The sequence below is a fragment of the Lasioglossum baleicum genome, chromosome 10 (assembly GCF_051020765.1).
Source record: "Lasioglossum baleicum chromosome 10, iyLasBale1, whole genome shotgun sequence".
In the NCBI taxonomy this organism is placed as follows: domain Eukaryota; kingdom Metazoa; phylum Arthropoda; class Insecta; order Hymenoptera; family Halictidae; genus Lasioglossum; species Lasioglossum baleicum.
The window spans coordinates 4087234-4106952 of NC_134938.1; the positions used below are offsets into that span (position 1 = coordinate 4087234).

Here is a 19719-nt window from a genome sequence, read left to right on the forward strand (position 1 = left end):
GTCCGCGAACACGACCAAGAGCGTCGCATGTTCTCCGGACCGGAATGTGAGAAAAACCGATTGATCTCTCGTCACAAAACACTATGAAAATAAACTTACAAACTACGTTTTGATAATTACTGTAAATAGTGTAAACCTATGTACTGAAAAAACCTACGGATTACGTTGAACATTATGAACCTAAGCCTAACAATTAAACTATGTATCGATCACACGAAAGGGTATTTCGATTTCGGGAGTGAACAATTAGTAGGAGCTTCCACTGTAAAAAGGAACGATAATTCTCTAATAAAGAATTTTTAAACTGAAACAGTTGTATAGCAAGGAAGGGTGATTCACCGGCAGCGAACAAGTATTTTTTTCGACGTTGAAGTAGGCATTAAAATACGAGTGTTGATCTTCCAACGACAGATACTTCTCTCTCACCCACTCTGTCCTACGTTCTGCCACACAACTAGGATGAATTTCAAGTATTGTCATCAGGAGCGGAACAATCCTGCAGACGACAAACGAACACCCAGTCTCCTCTCGCTGCGCATCAATAAGTTATGGTTAAGCATCAACCCCAGCAGAGGCTCGCTATTAGTGTTACCTTAAATATGTTCCCCAACTTTTAGTAAAGGCGAACATCAATTGTTCTACCCTCGATACGCGACCGATCCATCATAGCTGTACACATTGTATTAAGGAAAATCTTTCGAACGTTAAGACATGATCAAATTACGCTAATAATTCCTGCCAACTAACAGACAGCCAAGAGAGACATCTACCTCGGCTAACTTTCACAGCACGAAACAAGGAAGACCAGTTGTTACTTTTCTTCCTCAAACTATCTAAACTACTAAAAATAGTCGTATATCCTAATCTCCAATCCAAATTTTCGACTGTTGCTCGACATCACTGTTAAAGCATACTCACGGATATTGTGTACCATGTAATAAAAAACAATTTTCCTCCGGTATAAACGTATTTGTAAAAGGATACACACAGCTCGCTCGGCATCCCATTCGGACGCGAATCGTACCATTCCCATGTCGGTACCCCGCATTTCTGCAAATTTCACTTCCCCAACATCTTGGAACTTGTCTCGTAGCATCTGCCATGTGGTGTTTGGCGGTAACTATAGTCACACAATTTATATGCGCATTAGTTTTCATTCAACTTTGTTATAGCCTCCCAAGGAGGCTTTACCACGAGATACCCGCCGATTTATTCATCTTTCTGCGAGTGGCTAATGAAAGTATTCGAACGCTCTTTAAATTAGAATAACTTTTCTAAAATTAATATTGATAATAATCGGGAGGTATCTCGTAGGACAGCCTCCTTGTTATGGACAATTTAGAATAGATATATCAAAAGATAACGATAAAATCACTATGAATATAAAGTATCTATTACAGTCTCGAAGTTATGCACGCAAAGAATTTATACGTACATTTCCTATTAGAATAGTATCGGACATTGGTCTCGAACCGTTGGCATTTTGTCTGTTGCCACCTCCTCCCTGACCCTGATTTCCAGAGAAACCACCACCTCCGCCAGGACCGCGGTCATTGTCCCCTCTATTGAATCCACCGTCAAAATCTCTGCCGCCTCCGAAGTTAGAACCACCGAAAGCATTGTTTCCACCGAAGCCTACGTCATTGTCCATTTTAGATAAGCCTCGTGGCGCAAAGGAATTGTTGCCTCCTCCGCCAGTTAAAGAGGCTTGTAAGTTAGACAAACCTCCGACTCCACCGCCGAAGTTATTTAAATTAGATGCCAATTCATTTGTCAAAGATTGATTCAACAGAGAACTGGTGGTCAGGTTTGCGCTTAAACCTCCTGCCAGACTTGCCTGAAGAGCAGCAGCATTTGTGTTCGATAATGCAGATGCTAATGTAAATTAATTCACCATTATTTTCCTACTTCGTAATTGAAGCTGATATTTAAATTTCTAGCAAATAGAAGACTTACCCAACTGTGCAGGCACAACATTGTTTAAACCAGCACCGAAAGCTCCGGCGGCCAACACGGGAGCGGAAATGGGATTTACAACGGGGGGATTATTTGCCTGAACATTAGGAATGTTTCTAGCTACATCCATTAGTCTATTACCACCTGCTCCAAGACCCATTCCAATTCCCTTTAAACCTGTTATCGGATTAACGATTATTTTAATTTCTGTAATTGGAATATTAATGCAAATCGTAAAAGGAAGAATGTATACCTTCTGGCAACTTTGGTGGCATGTCTGGTTCGTTCGCTCTGTCGAGTCGAACGGTCATACGTCTATCGTACAACTGTTGATTATGAAGCATCGATATAGCTTGTACAGATTCCACTGGATGATCGTATTCTACAACTCCGAAACCTCTGGATTTCCCATCTTTGTCTTTACCTAACTCAACATGCAGTACTTTACCGGCTAACTTAAATACTTCCAATAACTTCTTCTCGTCCACTTTGTAGTCAAGCTAAATACACAATATATTCAATGTTGATCGATCGCCTCTTCGTTGTTATATATCTCAATTTAATTCCTCATATAATCTTTATGTAAAACTGAACTTACGTTTGCCACGAATACTCTAGTGACTAAAGGTCCGTTTATACCTAATGATTCTAAAAACTGAGTACTTAAACCATAAGTATTTCCAAATTTATTATCACCGCCGCCGCCACCACCACCGCCTCCTCCGCCACCACCACCACCACCGCCGCCGCCGCCGCCGCCAGCACCACCACCAGTAGGAAGATTCATATTTTGTCGTCCACCTCCTTGCGGACGTGGCGGGTCTCTAAATCTATCGTCTCGAATTCTATCATTATTGCGAGCAGTGGCTAAACGGCCGTACTTATCACGTTCAATGTCGAAGTCCTAAAATAAATATGCATTAGAAAATGTTTACTACACCCGGGTCTGGCAATGTAGTTCAAAGTATAAGTTGACTGAAAAAACAACAATATACTAACTACCTCCTTGACCACAAGCTTTCTTCCTTTAATATCGTATCGATGCATCTTTTCCACAGCTACTTTCACAGAGTCTAAATCCTCGAACTCTACGATCCCACAGCCTCTTGGTTTGTCATTTTCGTCGGTAAAAAGTTCAACGTGCGCAACCTTTCCAACCTCCGTCCGGAAAAGATCCTTAAGATCTTGCCAACGAAAATCATACGGAATGTTTGATACATAAATCCGGCGATCCGAAGCTTTTCGGCCACCTCGATCATTCCGTTCTCTGCTTCGATCGCGACTCGTTGAATTTATGCGGTTTTGTCTGTCTGATCTGCGATTGCGATCTCGTTCCCTACTTCGATCCCGTTCATCATTATTTTGCACTTGACTCCTAATGTTAATAAAGATACATAGGAATATCGTACACGAGATAATGTTCGGTAACTGTTATCTTCAATTGCGTCAACAACACGCGCGTGTGCGTTTAGCTTTTATCCATCGTGCAATCTGTGTGAATTTTTATTGATGCTACGAAATTAAACAAACACCACGCTGCCGATATATCCGGATAGTTTATCAGGTCGGTTTACGTTAATTCTATGTGATTTCACGCGCCGACAAGGGAACGTTCGCTCAGACTTATTAAAATCGTATCGATATATCATACTTACTCTTCTTGTTTTATCATCGTCGAGGCTTCTTTTCACTGTGCAAACAATTTGTAATCACGCGATGAACTTATACTAAAGTTCCAAGCTAAAAAGAGTAAAAGACACCCTGCATCCAAACATACGCGATCACGAAGCGTCTTATAAAATGGCCGACATCGGAAGTGGTAAACCGTACCGGAAACTGCTATACCCAAAAATGAGTTCCTGTTGCGAAAAAAAATACAATTTCAAATATCTTGGGTAATTCTCGAACGATTAAAAACATTTATTGTTCGCGCGTGTCTGTAATATGCGAAACATGTCCGTCGTACATGCATAAATATGTGTAATATACATGTAGAAAATACAATAAGCGCGAGCTGCAGCTTCGTTTCTCATAAAGTATATTTCTCGTCAAAACCGATGTTCAGCCGCCACTTCGATAATCATTGCAGCTAAGTAAGACAGCAGTTCGTTCGTTCTCGTGTCATGATTGTTCAATGGCATATAGAACATTCTGAGAAGTATAATACAAATATGTAAATTAGAGTTGAACATTTTTTTACCGATGCCTATATTATCTATAGGTTCCTTGTGATCTTTTGCGACGGCATTTTTAATTAATATCTATTTCCTTGCTATAAAAAGGCAAGTACAATAGAGATAAGAAAACTAGTGGCGCTACTGACTTGTTAGTACCACTGTCACATCGCTAGATAGCAGGTGGAGTACTTTTCAAAAAAGAGAGGATAGTCTCCGAGACCAATCATCCACACACAATCATTCCAATGTATTTTTTTTATTATCATCTCATTATCAGTCAGATTGTATACACTTGTAGACCCAGCTTCAGGTAATGTGCCATGTTCCAAGATTGGTTAATCTATCAGATAACGGATGTGGGCAAAGTGCTGTAGTCTGTTGAGAAGTCGCAGTGCCGCGAAGCTAGTGTTAGAGGGAAAAGGGGAGTCGTCACCGGATCTAATTCTATAGAAATATTTACGGAAACTGTAACTGTATATGTATACGTTATTAGATTATTTACTTTACCTTGGAACACTATTATACGATCTATAGGTATGCCGAGTCTATAAGTATAAATGGTCTAAGGTGTAAGAATACAATCGATCGAACGGATAGAAAATTACAAAGACCCGCAAAGCTGTTTGATTATTTTGCAGAAGGAATAGTATTGTAAAAATCTGCGACCAGATGGCAGCAGTGGTGCGCAAGAAAGCATACGGTGCAGGAAAACAATATCAGTCGATCGTTGACTGCGACCGCAGGAGGACAGTACGGTCGACGGTCGCACGCTATACGAACGCGTCTCGGGATTGGTCGTTTCTTCTCCCGTAAGCCCCGCCTACCAGGTGGTCGTTCGAAAGTGTAGTTGTGTAGTTCGTTACGGCAAAACGACGGGCGCTGTGCTCTCTCCAATCGCGAGAAAAATCTGAAATGAAACGTGTCGGCGCGCTAATATGTGACGGTTGAGAGGAACGGAGGACCAGGAACGTGCGAGAGGGTGGTTTACGCGCGGGTGCTACCACTTTCGAAGCGTGACGAGTAAGAACGGAGCCGCGTGAAGCAGTGACAAAAAGGTGGAGACCGTGAATACAAGAAGAAACATAAAACAAGTTTAAATACACGTCGGAAAGGAAACCCCAGGGAGACGCGTGTGTGTCAAGAGCTGCGGGGCCAGTGTGAACGAATCCTCTGTTTCGGGGGGGGGGTTCTATGTCTTCTTTTTCTCTCTTCTCTGTCTCTCTACCTTCTTCTCTTTTCTCTCTTCCCTTCTGTTTCTCTCTCCGTCTTGTTACACGTTTTGTTCCACGGGTGGAAATACTACCGTCGCGACAAGTGTTATCGCGTCCAACGTAGCATGAGCTGTTGTTTCGTATCGCGTAGTTGAAAGAAGAAGAATAAAGAAGAAGAAGAAGGAAAAAGGAAAAGGTAAAGGTAACGGAAAGGAGGAAAAAAAAAGTGCTCCGTTTAACCAACAAGGACGTCGTCAGCTGTGTGCGCTTTTACGAGGGGGACGTGTGCGAGAGAGAGAACCTGCTGCTGAGAGACAGAGAAATGGCGGCGCTGGTGGCAGGTGTCCAGTATGGGTTGTCGTCGCATAGTAATTTTCACGAAAACAAGTCCCTGATCTTCGTGAAGCTCACCGACTCGGCGCAACGTGCCATCGACGACTTCCTCAAGAATCGGGTAAGCGAATCCTAATCGAAATCTCAATTGTATCGCCTTCGCCAGTTCTCCTTATGTATAGGCTAGGATCGCGAGCTTGTGGCTTTGTCCGCGTGTGTTAGGCGTGCACGTACACGAGCCTCTACACACGAATCGCCACGAAACGGTGAGAGCGCGAGCGCACGCGCGCTCGTTCACTCGGCTACGTTGATCCGTGTGCGTGGGGCCCCGTCTACGCGCGTCTACGTACGTCTACGTGTGCGCGTGCATGTGTCGTAATGTCGTGCCAAGGAAAGAGAGACACCCGATCGTCAACTCGCCATATTTCGCGTGGAATTTGGTTAGTCGCAGGCCATCCATGCGAATTATCGTAACTGCACGCGCTGCTAACTGTCACGAACGTTATTATTCGTGACCGATCGTAGAAAAGTGTTACGTCGGTTGTTGTCGAAACCCAGCAGAAAAAAAGAAAAGAACGATCGTAGAAGGAACGCGTACGAGGCCACGTTGGCTCTCTCGTTAGCAGCTGGTTTAGTGGCCGCGCACACTTTTTCTCCGCGGGCACGGCCAACGGAAAAATTCGACGCGATTCAATTCCGAAATGATCGCGCCAGTAGAGTGCCCTTTTCGCGAACTTGACTCGCTCGACTGCATCGCCTCTCGGTGTATCCGTATGCTTTGACAACGACATTACGTAATAAGAGGACTGACAAGGCAGTTAGCTTGTTAGCCCGACTTACAGACCGCTCTAGAATCGAATCGAATCGAATTGAATCGAAAACGCCTGGCCTGGCTTTCCCCCATCTCGATACGAACATATCCACCGAATAAATTACTCCTCGGACCGTATTACTTTTCACAGTCGTCGCTGCTACGTGAAAAAATAGATGAATCATCCTACTGCTTTTAGAATCGAGCATTTCTGCGGTCTGTTCTCCGAACCGTCTATTCCTTCCTTCCCATTGTAGTCGTCATTTAAAAATATTCAACGCACTCTGCGGGACATTTAAAAATCGGAAAACGTGCGCGAGTACGTACACCCTTTTGCGAGTATTCGCTGATATAAACATAGCTGAGTAGATAGCTCGTAGATTCCATGCTCTCCGAGTGGCTTTATCAAAATTCCGGGGCAGTGTTAAAAGCTATGCTATTATTTGAAAGTCTGTAAGCATCGCTTGTAAATATGTACGGGCATGAGAGCTGCGCGGCTTTGTCTAGAAAATCGACACGGCGATCCCCGATCGCCAGATTCTTGCACCACCTGGTGTATCCTAACCTCTCGGACGAGATTCGAAAGTAAAGTCGTCGAAGGGGCGGTGCCTTTCGTCAAAATATCGGCGCTAAAACCGAGCGCATGCAATGCTTCGGGCCCGCGTGTCCCGTGTAGAAAACGCGTGCACGAAACGATTTTCCGGCAAAACGAAAACGAAAGAGAAACAGAATACACGGGATCTCTGGACGACGGGCAACAGAATTTAGAAATGTATTTGCACGAGGTTCGCATGGGTCATCGCTTGTTCGCCTTTCCCCTCTACTCCCTCTGGCCGCTGCACGAAATTTCACGACCGACGACACCGTGATTGTCGAACGGGAACTGTGAATTTTCGCTTTTCATATGTCGCCGGATTTTCCAGCGATCGGACGGCTCGTTATCTATGACGCTCGTTTTATCGCTGACATAAAGACGTCTTTGACATCGGACTTCATAAACTCGATCGTAATTTCGCAACTCCGAGCAGCTGTTTCACGCTGGTCCGCGCGTAAACTGTTTTCTTATTCATCGGAACCGGCAGCAGCGACGACAGGAAAATATTTACATAGCAAAGTCCCGATGATTGCATTTTCCCCATTGGACTCTGTTAAAAAGCGTCGCGATCGAAGCGGCGAGAGGTCGAATCGAGTCGTGGTTCGCGTGTTAATCTTCGCAAGGTAATGTGGGGTCTCCGGGACCTCAGCTTCAGATTTTTGAAAAGAATTTTATGCTGATAAGAAGATTGAGGCATGCACATGGCCAGTACGGCATTCTAGGACAGATTATAAATGTTCCAATTTGTGTAAATACGATGGTTCAGAAATTACTCGGAGACATTGACGATGATCATTGCGTTAATGTTCATATTAAGGAAAAAACCATACGCGTGGAAAACCACGCGCGGCAGAAGTGAAACTTCTTGCAGTCTGGTAATGCTTAGAAATAAATTAAGATTGGAAATGGTAAATAATCCTAATGAAGTGAAAAAAGTAATGAACGATCAAAATTTGCGACGCAAAGGAGGAGAGCGTATTGGAAATGCTAAGAACTATGTCTCTTTCTTTCCCATACGCTCTCCTTCTTTGCGTCGCAAATTTTGATCGATCATTATTTCGATATTTATTTGATCGACATATATTCGATTATTTACCATTTCCAATCTTAATTTATTTCTAAACATTACTAGTTTATATGAGTAAAATTAAATCTGTCTGTTTACTTCCCATCCTGTGTTATTCTTTATCCCAAATTTATGAAAAGAATAAACGTTGCGTGTTTTTTATGAAAAGAATTTTTATATGGATAAAATTAAATCTGTTTGGTTACTTTTTATCCTGTGTTATTCTTAGGGTTTGTTAAATCCAAAGTTTGTTAAAAACCAGGCTGTTTATGAAATTCATTTGTCGGGGTCTGAGAGACCCAGTCTTACTATTTACGTGTTGTTAGACCTTGCGAGGGTTAAAATAATTCGCTGCTCCATAATCGCTCTTTAATCAACCGGATTGATCGGCGGCCGTTCAACGCCGAAGATTCAGGAAACGACGTTACGTCAGGTATTATCTAATTTCTCGGGCTCGAGACCGTTTTCCACATGGAAATTCAACCCGCCGCGGCGTCCTCGACCTGCAATTCGTTCCTGCGAAACAAAACCGCGATTGTCACTGTTATAGACACGGAAATCTGGCTCGTAGGTGTCGATCATGGGCAATTCATTGTTCGAATTAATTGTGTGGGTGGCTGAGCGAGGTGAACCGATCGATCCAACGAAAGCAGCCGGTCGTTTGGAGTAACAAGGGCGTTAGCTAAAGCCAGACAACTTTGCGCTTTTAGCGTGCACTTGCAGAAATATTTGACAGACATTTGCTTCGTCAGCCTTCGCGTTCGAAGGGTGAATACCGTTCTCAAGGACGAATGGTTTACTTTGTCGGAGCTATCGAGCGAAGAGCTCAATTTTTTAATTCAAGCAATGCACTTTAATGAATAAGAATTTTTCCCTTTTGTTCGATGATCTGCAAAAAAAGAATAAATGAGAAAATATTTTATTGATTGAAGTTCATCGTTTGAATAAAGAAATTCGGTTTGTTTCACCTTAAAATACAGAAATTACTTTCTTGCTAACCGAATATGTACAAAGAAGAAACCCTGTTGTATGTTAACCTTTTTTTAAATTTTTTTCAATGGACCGCCCCTGTACCAATCAGTTCTGTGCTCGAGCTGGCTAGGAGTCGGGGTCCGCTCTCCGCATTTCGCCCGACATTTTATCCTCGGGCCCTGAACCACTCCTGTTCTTGGCAATTTGTTGTATATTTACCTATTTCCGATTAATTGTTTAATACAGGGGGGAGGGAGGTTAAAAGATTCGACGAATACGTCGCAGGTATGTAGATAGAACAGGGACATACCTGTCTATTGTGCTCGTTCGCATGCAGACGTCCATGATGGAGTCTTGACATTCAAGGTCGCCGTGGTCGTTAACACACGGCCCCTGGCCTGAATTACTTGATGGACGCAAAACTACGTTGCCATCAACCCCGCCGCGCCCTCCCCTCTATCGTTCCGACCCAGCCGATTTTTTCACCGTGTCCCAGGCCGTTGCGCATTTTTCCCGTTTGCATTCGATGCGATGCCTTCGGCGCATAGGCTCGCGACATTGCGCTCCGCGGCATTATGCAACTGCGCCGGGGACAAGGAGATTCGAATGCGATTGCACGTACGCGCGGGACGCGAGCGTTTCGACGTCGATCCGCGAACGATTCTTTCCTCCTCGTTCGAATTAACACCTAGACCACGAATGGCTTCCCACTTCTCTCTTCGATATTGTATTGCGATTTGTTTGAACTTTATTGGGATGGTATTTTTCAAAATTCACACAAAACATTTTTATCGTATACCGAGCAATATTTGTCACGTCCAAACAGGACGTATTCCGAATTGGACGTACTCCAAAGCAGACGTATACCGAGGTACCACTGTACTTTCGATTACGTTTTTGAAGTAGTACTTTCGAACGATTCCGTCCTTCCCGTTAGAATTAACACCTAGACCCCGAATGGCTCTCCATTTCTGTCTTCGAAAACGACGTTTCTCAATTTTAATGCTTTCGAAGGTAATTAATAAGGGTGGGCGGGTACCCGGAAATTTATTTTCCGACCGGAGTCATCAGACACCGAACCGAGGATGGAGTGAAGGAACACGATTAAGCAACGTGCGCGTTCCTTTAAAAAGCACCGAGAGATTCACACAGAGGCCTTCCGGGGCCTCGACTCTCCCAGAGGCCAGTTCGGCCCGAGTACGTGGCATAGCCCCGTAAGAAAAGAGGCGTGGGGCCCCCTTCGAGTAGCACAGCTGTTCCTCGAAACTTGAATAACGATCCGGGGAACGGGCTGTGGCCGGCGCGACGGTTGGAAATTTTACAAACCGAGAATATGTATTACCTCTGCGAGCGTGATTCGAATTAAGCTCGTGCAGGAATAGCCTAGCCATTAGGAACGGCGATTTCGTAGACTGCAACCGTGCACGGGGAACGACACCGTTAGGAAATCGTGTCTTCGGGCCCTAGGCAGGCGAGGAGAGTGATCTAAATATCAAATATTTGCTCGGTCAAGGGAGCAGTACAAGCAGAGTGCAAGACTGCAGACTTTTACGATGCACACGTCACTTTTTCCTTTTTCTAAATTATTTTAACGCTTTCTAAATGTGAAAGATCAACAGTTGAGAATTCCTCGATGAATTGTTTAAAAGCTAACATCGTTTATCGTTTAATCGTAGCGATTCTTCACTTTTCTTTTCCACAAACACTCGAAACAGATGTGTTTGCCTGGTCTACTTTATACACATCACAAAAGAAACGTCCGTCGCCCGTTACGTTACGGGTTAAACAACAATCGATACGATCCTAGCTGATAAGAGCCCGCCGTCTCCTCAAACATATGGTTCCGTAAAACATGTTGCAGCCGCACGTGGGACGACCGGCGTTATTTATGGAAAACAACCTGAATACTCGTGAAACGATAATACCGTTTCGCCAGTAGATTCCGTTTCGTTCAGCGTCTATCAACCTGCCTTGATTCCTCGGTTTCTTATTGGCACCGAGAGATACGGGCCCAAGCGGGTAACAACGTTCCTGTATTTTTAACGAGCGGAACATTTAGAAAGCGTCCGTTTCGTCCATTACGGGCCCCCATTCACGATCAAAGGCGTGCACACCTCTCGGGACAAGTCTCGTTCCGATCATTCGGAACAGATTATTTTTGAGTCACGATTATTACGACTACGATTTTGAGTGACAGGCCTTTCGTGTTAGTTTCTCTCGCGCCGTCCTCGAAAAGAGTATAGCCGGATTCGTCTCTTCCAGATCAGTGTTGGGCAAATTTTATGTTGAATAATAAATAAACGTGTGATTTTAATTGCAAGTAATAACTAAACTTTTTGTCTAAATAAAAGCTATTTAAATAATTCCAAAAATGATCTATTTATTATTTCTTATTTGCAAATAAAAGATTATTTATTATTTGGATTCGGGTGGAAATCAAATAGTTCTTGGTCTTCTCTTATTTCTTGTATTTTGTGTGTATAATGAACACGTGCGTGGTTTTTGTCTGCTATAGCAAACTTTCCAGGTTTGCCCGTCCGGAGGGTTATTTGTTAATACAAATAATAATTGCAAATAACAATTAACTTTATTATTTCAAATGAATTCATTTAGACTTGCTCAAATAATAGATAATTATTTTTGCGTTTTATTTGAATATCCAAATTATAAGTAGCTTGTTATTTAAATTTTGATTTAAATTTTATTTATTGCCCAAATCACTGCTCCAAATCAAATAGAAGTTTCTTAAAGTTGAAATAACAACAATACAAGGTATAAATAATATCGACGCTGTTCGATTCTTGGACTTTCCGATTTCTCGGCGACCGGTCCTCGCGTCCCATTATTTGACGAGCCGTTATCAGCCCGATTAGATAATGAGATCCAGGAGCATCGTGCGCATGTATATAAAGCGTGAAACCTGATGATCCCAGGCGTAAAACACGTTCCGGAAATGTAATTACGGCCGACGGTGTCGCTTGAACGGACTCGCATTTCTTTGTAATCGCGGTACAACGCGTATTCTCTCGTTACACGTCCTATCCTCGGGTTCGCCGAGTAACATGTAACGAGGGAGTTACGCGATCAAAGCCGCGAGTGCTCGGAACTGTCTGCTTTAGGAAGAGGAGCATTTTTATTCGATTCATCTATACATATTTCTGGTGGCATGTCGTTTTGCATTTGACCATTACAGAGAGAATGAGACCGTCAGAATTACAGTGGAACCCAGTGCTTCGATTGAGTCCAACTATTCTCGCGCATACGCGAGAAATCAGTGATGTATCTACTATTGGGTAGCAAAGCGGCCTGAGCCCTTTGAATTTATTTTTAAAGATCAATTGATGTCTTAATGAAATAATATTCACACCTACTTGCAGCTAGGGGGGGGGGGCTCAGAATATATAATATAATTATTTAATCACGTAATTATTGATCTTGCTATGAAAATTCAATTGTCCAGATTTAGGTATCACTTTTGGATTGTCCACACTTAGGGCACTTTTCACCTTATATAAATCCTAACCATCGGATAATATGGGTTTCGACAACGTTCGCCAATTAATCATGTCTTCGAAGCATTGCCGTTATTCTTATTGTAAATCGGCGAGTCGAAATATTCCCGATTTATCCACAGCTCGATATGAATTATGTATGGTGAAAGTGGCTGGTGAAATACACCAGAGGGAGCGGAAATTTCGGGAGTTGAAATAACGACGGGCTTGAAAGTGGCTTCAAGAGAGCAGCAGATGTTTCATTTTCGTGCATCAATCGAAGTAAATCGGACTCGGTCGTCGTACAGTTTCGACAGCATAGCAGGGGGGAAAGTCGCCGACCAGATAGAAATCAGCTGTTGGGTGAAAATATTTATTAATTGTTTGATAAACGTCACTGGAGTCTTCATCTTTCAGCTTTTAACCTTCATACGCTCCTCGGGTGAAAAAATTGACGCATTTTCTGTTTCCAGATACTGTATTATGTCTGCTTTTTTTTGTATTTGTTATAAGTTGGTGTATTTGTCTAAAATATCATACTACATGTAAAACACAAGTAGACATTTGTAAGAAAAATGTATGTGGCGAGTATAAGAATGCCATTTATAGTATATCGCTGCTCCGGAAGTATAATGACACAACTGCAAAGATTCGGTTCAATCCTTCTATGAGAGTAGTTTATAGACATTGTGGGTTATTATTGCAACTTTTAAGTTATTTCAATTTATAAAATAATAAATACCAGCCTCACAATAATCAGTACATAAAAAATTTTACACTTTTGTCGTTATAGGAGTAAGGAAAACAAGTAGAAATTTTGTAAGTACAATTATGTCGATTCACAAAGATCTAGTAAATCCATTTTTGAGCCCGCCAACACAATAAAGTCAATTTCACAAAATTTTACAGTTGTGTCCCGGAGTAGCGATGTGTAGTAACTGCAAGATACAATAAAGAAATTCTCGGATTTAATTAAATTTTAATGAAATATACTATAATAAATTCCCAATAACATTAATTGAAGTGTAGAACGAAAATGGGTGAAATATCACCCAAGGATCTTTTTTGTAACTATTTCCGAGGAGCGTAAAGGGTGTTCTAAAATTTTTTGAACATATAATAGCACTTTTTGGAAACACACTAGCATTTCTTGATCGAACCGCTTCATAACATTTGCAGTTTAAAGTTTAAAGTTGGATATCTCTGTCTATCGACGTAAAAGTAAAATTCCATTAGCCGACGCAGCTGATTCCCAAGCTTCCGATGCTGTTACAATAAATCTGATGTCCCTATTAAAGAGGAACATCGCGGCACGTCTCGAATAAAAGAGCTGCTTAGGTAACACTTTTAATGAGCCTATTCTATTCCGCCTTGTAACCGTCGGAATTCTGCATGATATTTAATTATTCCCCGGAAACGTGGAAGAAAGTTCGAAGCAAGATTGCACAGGCAGGCTTCGTACAGGTTTTCACACAGCAAAAATCGCTGTTATTCTATCGTTAATAGAAAGCGAACTTCCATGTGGTTTTGTGGTCGGAGTAGTAATATCGTTGGAAAAGGAATCTCGAAGCGACAAGCGGAAAAGGAGGATATCTGTCGAGTTCGATTTCTGCAATTGCAAAAGAGAACAGATCCGTCAAAATCATTTGAAAAACTGTTGGAAAATAATTTTGTACCGTGTAAAAAAAAAAGAAGGACAAGTAAATCGAGTTCCGCTGCGTTTTTGGCAGCGGATCGTCTCGTGTTCGGAGAAACGGGATTTTTCGGCGTGCGCCGCGTTTTCACCGGCAACGAATTTCGGCGAGAGCGGTGAAATCAGGGGTTTCGATGCCATGGGAGCGGGAATTCACACGGCGATTTGCCGGCGGAATCGTTTGATCGACGCGATTGTCCCTCGAACGCGTAAATTCGCTAGATCCGGTTCGAGCCGAGAGGGAAAAAAATAGAAGCTCCGCGCTGAAAATGGCCTTTCCGGATCGCGACCTGCTGTTAAATTGATGCACGAACCGTCCGTTAGACACTGCATCCTTAATCTACGTGTATTTACTACACGGAAATACTTTATGTCGCTTTCAGCTGAACGCGTTGAACCCGCGAAACGCTATTGTTACTATGCTACAATACTTTTCGTATCGGTATTCGCTCGAAGATGAAAATATCGGATTCAATAATTGAAATGAAACCTGCGAACTTTGAACCTGTCGCGGCGACAGATTTCCGCGATGGGAATTCGATAGAGACGTTCGGAAAATATGGAATAAGTGGGTGGAAGGCCTCAGATGCTTTCGTTCCTTCTCTCGTTTCGCCGAGCCGACTTTTATTCCGTTCGCAAGCCATGCGCGAAAAACAGGGGGCGTCAATTTACACATATGTGTATCGTAGCTGGTTGCGGTTCGATGCATTTTCCTTGTTTCGCGTCGAGCCGTCTGAACCAGTTCGGAAAAATTGCGCGAGCTCTACCTGCATCGCGTTCTTTTTTTACAAAGCAACGGTTAAAATATCAAAAGTGGCACGACGCAAGAACACGAAATAAATTTTCATGAACCTCTCTTCTTGTTCGCTGGCGATAATAGAGTCATTATATTCCTGTACAAGGAACTTTGAAAGAAGCGTTTCTTCGTACGCATTCCTCGAGGCGTATTATTGCTAGACTGTGGATGTTCGTGCAAAATAAAAAATGCTTGCGTCATTGCACACTGGGGGTAATAAAAATTTCTTTCTTCTTATGACGATCTTATATATTAGGTCAATCGGAAGGTTCCGTCTGTTTAGCGTCGAGTAGCCGTAGCTCGAACGTAAGGTTAACTTTTTAGTTTGGACATCTTTCAATAAAATTCAATGCGTAACAATATACGCTTGCATTAATAACATCGTTTTTCTTATTGAAAATGTCGGAATTTGAGCCGAACAAGCGTCATTTGCGGGAAGCGTTAATCTTTTGCTTCGATTGGAGGAGAACTGCAGCTGAAGCTCATCGAATGATCGTAGACGTTTATGGCGATGATGCTGTTTCCGATAAAACATGTAGAGAGTGGTTTCGTAGTGGTTTTTCGAGTGGTTTTTACTGTAGAGGACAAAGAGCGTTCTCTGGACGGCCACGAGTATTCGAAGAATTGCAGGCATTGTTGGATGAAGATCCATGTCAAACGCGTAAACAAATTGCAGAAGCGTTAAATTGCGTCCAATCTGTCATTTCCGATCGTTTAAAAGCCTCGGGGAAGGTCTACAAGGGAGAAAACTGGGTCCAATAAGAACTCGAGCCAAGAGACATTGAAAAGCGAAAAACCATCTGCAAAATTCTGCCAGCGAAACGTCACGAAAGTTGTCGAAGAAACGTTAGAAGCACTTCGCTGAGAAGTGCTACCCCATGTGGCTTATTCGCCAGACTGTGCCCCTTCTGACAATCACTTGTTTCGGCCGATGGCGCACGCCCCTGCCGAGGAACGATTTAATTCTTACGAAGATGTCGAAAAATGGATGACTCATTCTTTCGTCGCGGGATTCGCTTGCTGCCCGAAACATGGGGAAAAGTAATCGCTAACGATGGACAATATTTTGATTGATATACTTCTTCATTTTGTTTCTCAAATAAAGCTCTACTTTCTGTAAAAAAACGGAACTTTCCGATGGATCTAATACAATGAATTAGCATCTCGCCGAATGATCGTTTTACGGAAACCGGGGCAAGATTAAATTGTGCGCGCCGGCAATAGATTCAGACGAAAGGATTAAATTATCCTCGGAATGCATCTATTTACACGCGAGACACGGTGCCATTGTATTAGCCGCAGCTCCCGAGACTATAAATTCCCGGTACATAGCTGCCGCGTAAAAGCGTCGTGAAAAAGGTGCAAGCGCCGCGCGGCGAAGAATGCAGCCGCGGAACTTCTTCCTGGGGAAAAGGTACGCGCGGGGCTTTTATATCCCCGGACGGCTCGACGATTTTCTTAAAAAGCTTTTTTTTATAGTACCCCGAGCGTGAACGTCATGTTTCCAGCGTCGGGTTTCAGCTAGAACGAAATCTTAGTTCCGTTAAAAGCGATGTCGCGACTCCACGTTCACGGGGAAAATCGAAAGCCCGACGAACCGAGCCGAATCGGAAATAACGATTCGACCGGAAGCGGGCTGTGTTGATTGAAGGCCTTGTTACGCGCGTTGCTGGTGTGCCCTTAATTGGACTACTTGATCCACTCTCGTTTGGAAATTCGTGGGGATCGGAGACAGCTGACGGACTCGCGCGACATATTTTTCGCTGGTCGAGAAACTCTGCTCCGTTTCATCGGGGTTTAATTAAACCCGCGTCATCGAGAGCTTCTATGGCAAGAAAACGATATAATAAGTTTATTAGGATAGTTAGAATTCGCTGGCATTCGTGAGAAACTGATGTCCGTTTATTGGTCGCGTGAAATTCGAGATCGTTGGCGCGTCGCTCGTCGCTCGACGCGCTTCCTTCCGCCCTATTATATCCCCGTTCTCGTCTGTTTTTCATCGGTCGCCTCCATCTGGCGAGGTTTGATGGGATCGTAACGCGATTGAAACTTCATCGAGGAAACGTCCTTGCAGCTGCGCCGAACAGGGAACGCGTCGCGAGATTACCGAGTCCTCGAGGCCACGAGACGCGAATTTCCGTGTAATGGAAACCGATATAATAGCTTCCGGGAGCGGTGGTTTTAACGTGGACGACGGCCGCCGCCGCGATTGTCGAGATTCACTCCTATAAGTAACAAGGAATGTTCGCGAACTGTCGGACTCTGATTTTCACGGAACGCATTCCAGGCTTCCACGGTTCTAAGTGAAAAATCTATAATAAGCTGCGCGGTTTTTTCTGATCGCGCGACAACAACGGTAGACTTTGAAAAATTCAAGTCTAACAAGGCAACGGAACTGCAGATTCCGTTCGAAAACTCTCACCGCTAGCGGGCGACGAGGAATCGGGACAGAGAAGGGATCCGCCGACGAAATTGATAGCACCATCAATTAGGACAATCTGTCCAGCAAACCCGAGATTTGGGTCCATCGAACCATATGGTTGGCTGGCTCGGTATCCCTTCCGGGTTACACGCGCCGCGGAGGAAGCACACAACGACCGAGAGCGGGATAGAACGGATAATTTGCTAAGGACATGGTAGCTATGCCAATAAGCGAAAGTGCCGCGCGCGGAGATGTAGGGGGCAGGGAACGGAAATCAGGCGAATCGATTGTAGGAAGCGTGGAGGACGGTCGATCGAAAGCCGCGATCCACGGGAGAGTTATGTCGGCTGGATGTCTCTCGGATCGGCTGAAAAAGTCGGGTGAAGGGAGAATGTCATTAATACCGCGATAGGCCGGCGTCGTTCGTGTGCGTCTCGCGCGGCAGTTCATTCGGCGAGCAAATGCTTTCTCCGAGGAAGGCCTGCGAGAACGTCCTTTCTCTCTAAGGACGTCGGCCGCTGGGAGGAGAGACCGTCTCAAGGCCGTTCGCGCAGGAACACTCTAGATCGTGGATCAAACTCTCCGGACCGACGATGACGATCGTCGTCCACGACTCCAAAGAAACGCAGCGCAACTCTTCTAAAACGCGGCGCTCTCGCCGTTTCCACAGACTATTCTTTCCGTAACTGTCGCATCTTCGGATCTGCGAATCGACAGAGGAGCTGGTAGGCAGTAGCGCGTTATAACTAGTTAAGACCTTGGGCAAAGTAGAATCCCAACAGAAACATCCTGCAAACAGGAGCCAAGTTCCTATGGCCGTAAAAAGTTGCGAGATCAAGCAAAATACGGCCAAGTTCGTTAGCTTAGAAATACCTCTTGCAATACTGAAAAAAGCGTTTGTAAAAATTAGTTTAAAAGAACACTATTTAATTTTTAATGAATTACATGGAGTGCTAAATTATTTAAACTTGGCCGTTACTTTTTAAACCAGCGGCCATAAAAGGTGTTAGGTAGCGGCCAAGTTTGAATAATTTAGCCCACCATGTAACACATTAAAAATTAAATAGCGTTCTTTTAAACTAATTTTTATAAACGCTTTTTTTCAGTACTGCAAGAGGTATTTCTAAACTAACGAACTTGGGCGTATTTTGTTTGATCTCACAACTTTTTACGGCCACAGGAACTTGGCTCCTGTTTACAGGATGTTTCTGTTGGGATTTCATCAATTTTTGTTAAAATTTCATCAATTATCAAGTAGGCATCAAAGATTAACACTCTGCCGGCGAATTAGAACCCAACTTTACCTAGATTTTTTTTTGTTATGATTTTAGTGTAATTTTTTACCTTATCGTAATCTAACAGTTTGAGCTTTTTGCCACTACCTCGAATGGCGCTGTACGGACCTTTGAAGAGAGCAGATGATTCTTTCCGGAATTTACACGGTTCCTTATGGGAAAAGCGGCTTATTTCATTTTCTCCATATATATATATAACCTATTTTGTAATGTCTTTTTTAAATACAACCCCTTTAAGGTATAAAATTTCAAACTTTGATAATTATTCCTTTGAGTGTTTGTTATGGTGGACCTATGTACCAAATTTCCAGCTTGTAGGTCAATGGGAAGTACCCAAAAGGTTTTGATGATCTGTCAGTCAGTCAGTCAGTGACAAATTCAGCGATTTTTGAGGTCCTATATCTCGGAACCTACTAACGCTGGAAGATTAATGTTTTGTCAATATTGAGACATGATAGCATGTAGCAAGTGTACGAAATTACATCTCTCCATCTGCCTCCAGTGCCGAGTTATAAGCTTTTAAAAAACGGCTAAGTTGTTTCGTGTAAAAGATGTAGTGCGAGGAACTTGGCTGGTGCACTACCGTGCACCTAGATTTCGGGGCCCCTAGATCTTGTTTTGTGTTCGGGGCCCCCTTTTGCTTGGGCATTTGCCCAAGTTGCCCATAGGGTAACGCGCCGCTGCTGGCAGGCTAGGAATCGCCGAGGAGATCCGAACAGAAACGCGTTCATCGGCTGGCGTGACGATTAACACGGTCAATTAGCACGCGTTTGAACGCGACGTTATTTATCGAGCTATCATTATCGGGTAAAGCGACGGTCGTTAGACTCTCCCTCCACGAGCGCTCGGTCTTCATCATAAGAAACATAATTATCGAGCTGTTTTCATGTAACACTAGCTA

The 19719-nt window shown here is 43.4% G+C and overlaps 2 protein-coding genes across 7 annotated transcripts in view; one reads left to right on the top strand and one right to left on the bottom strand.

Moving 5' to 3' along the window:
• Positions 1-165: 165 nt before the first annotated feature.
• Positions 166-3772, bottom strand: Rump (heterogeneous nuclear ribonucleoprotein rumpelstiltskin). Of its 6 annotated transcripts, XM_076432030.1 has the most exons (10): positions 3612-3771; positions 2956-3331; positions 2555-2860; positions 2210-2456; positions 1957-2133; positions 1726-1875; positions 1436-1635; positions 985-1120; positions 593-669; positions 166-531 (listed from the first exon to the last, which is right to left on the bottom strand). In XM_076432030.1, exons 1-9 carry the CDS (start codon positions 3626-3628, stop codon positions 614-616), a joined length of 1665 nt encoding a protein of 554 aa, XP_076288145.1. In that variant the 5' UTR covers positions 3629-3771; the 3' UTR covers positions 166-531; positions 593-613. The 6 variants fall into 6 exon arrangements, with proteins under 6 accessions (XP_076288145.1, XP_076288142.1, XP_076288141.1 ...); XM_076432027.1 differs by having other exon boundaries at positions 1436-1875; positions 2956-3295; positions 3612-3772; XM_076432026.1 differs by having other exon boundaries at positions 1436-1875; positions 2959-3331.
• A 1075-nt stretch (positions 3773-4847) lies between these two features.
• Su(tpl) (Suppressor of Triplolethal) overlaps positions 4848-19719 on the top strand; it is a 130613-nt gene continuing 115741 nt past the window's right edge. Inside the window, exon 1 of the mRNA XM_076432024.1 lies at positions 4848-5798. Coding sequence (XP_076288139.1) covers positions 5667-5798 — 132 coding nt within the window. The 5' untranslated portion in view covers positions 4848-5666. The remainder of the gene's footprint in view (positions 5799-19719) is intronic.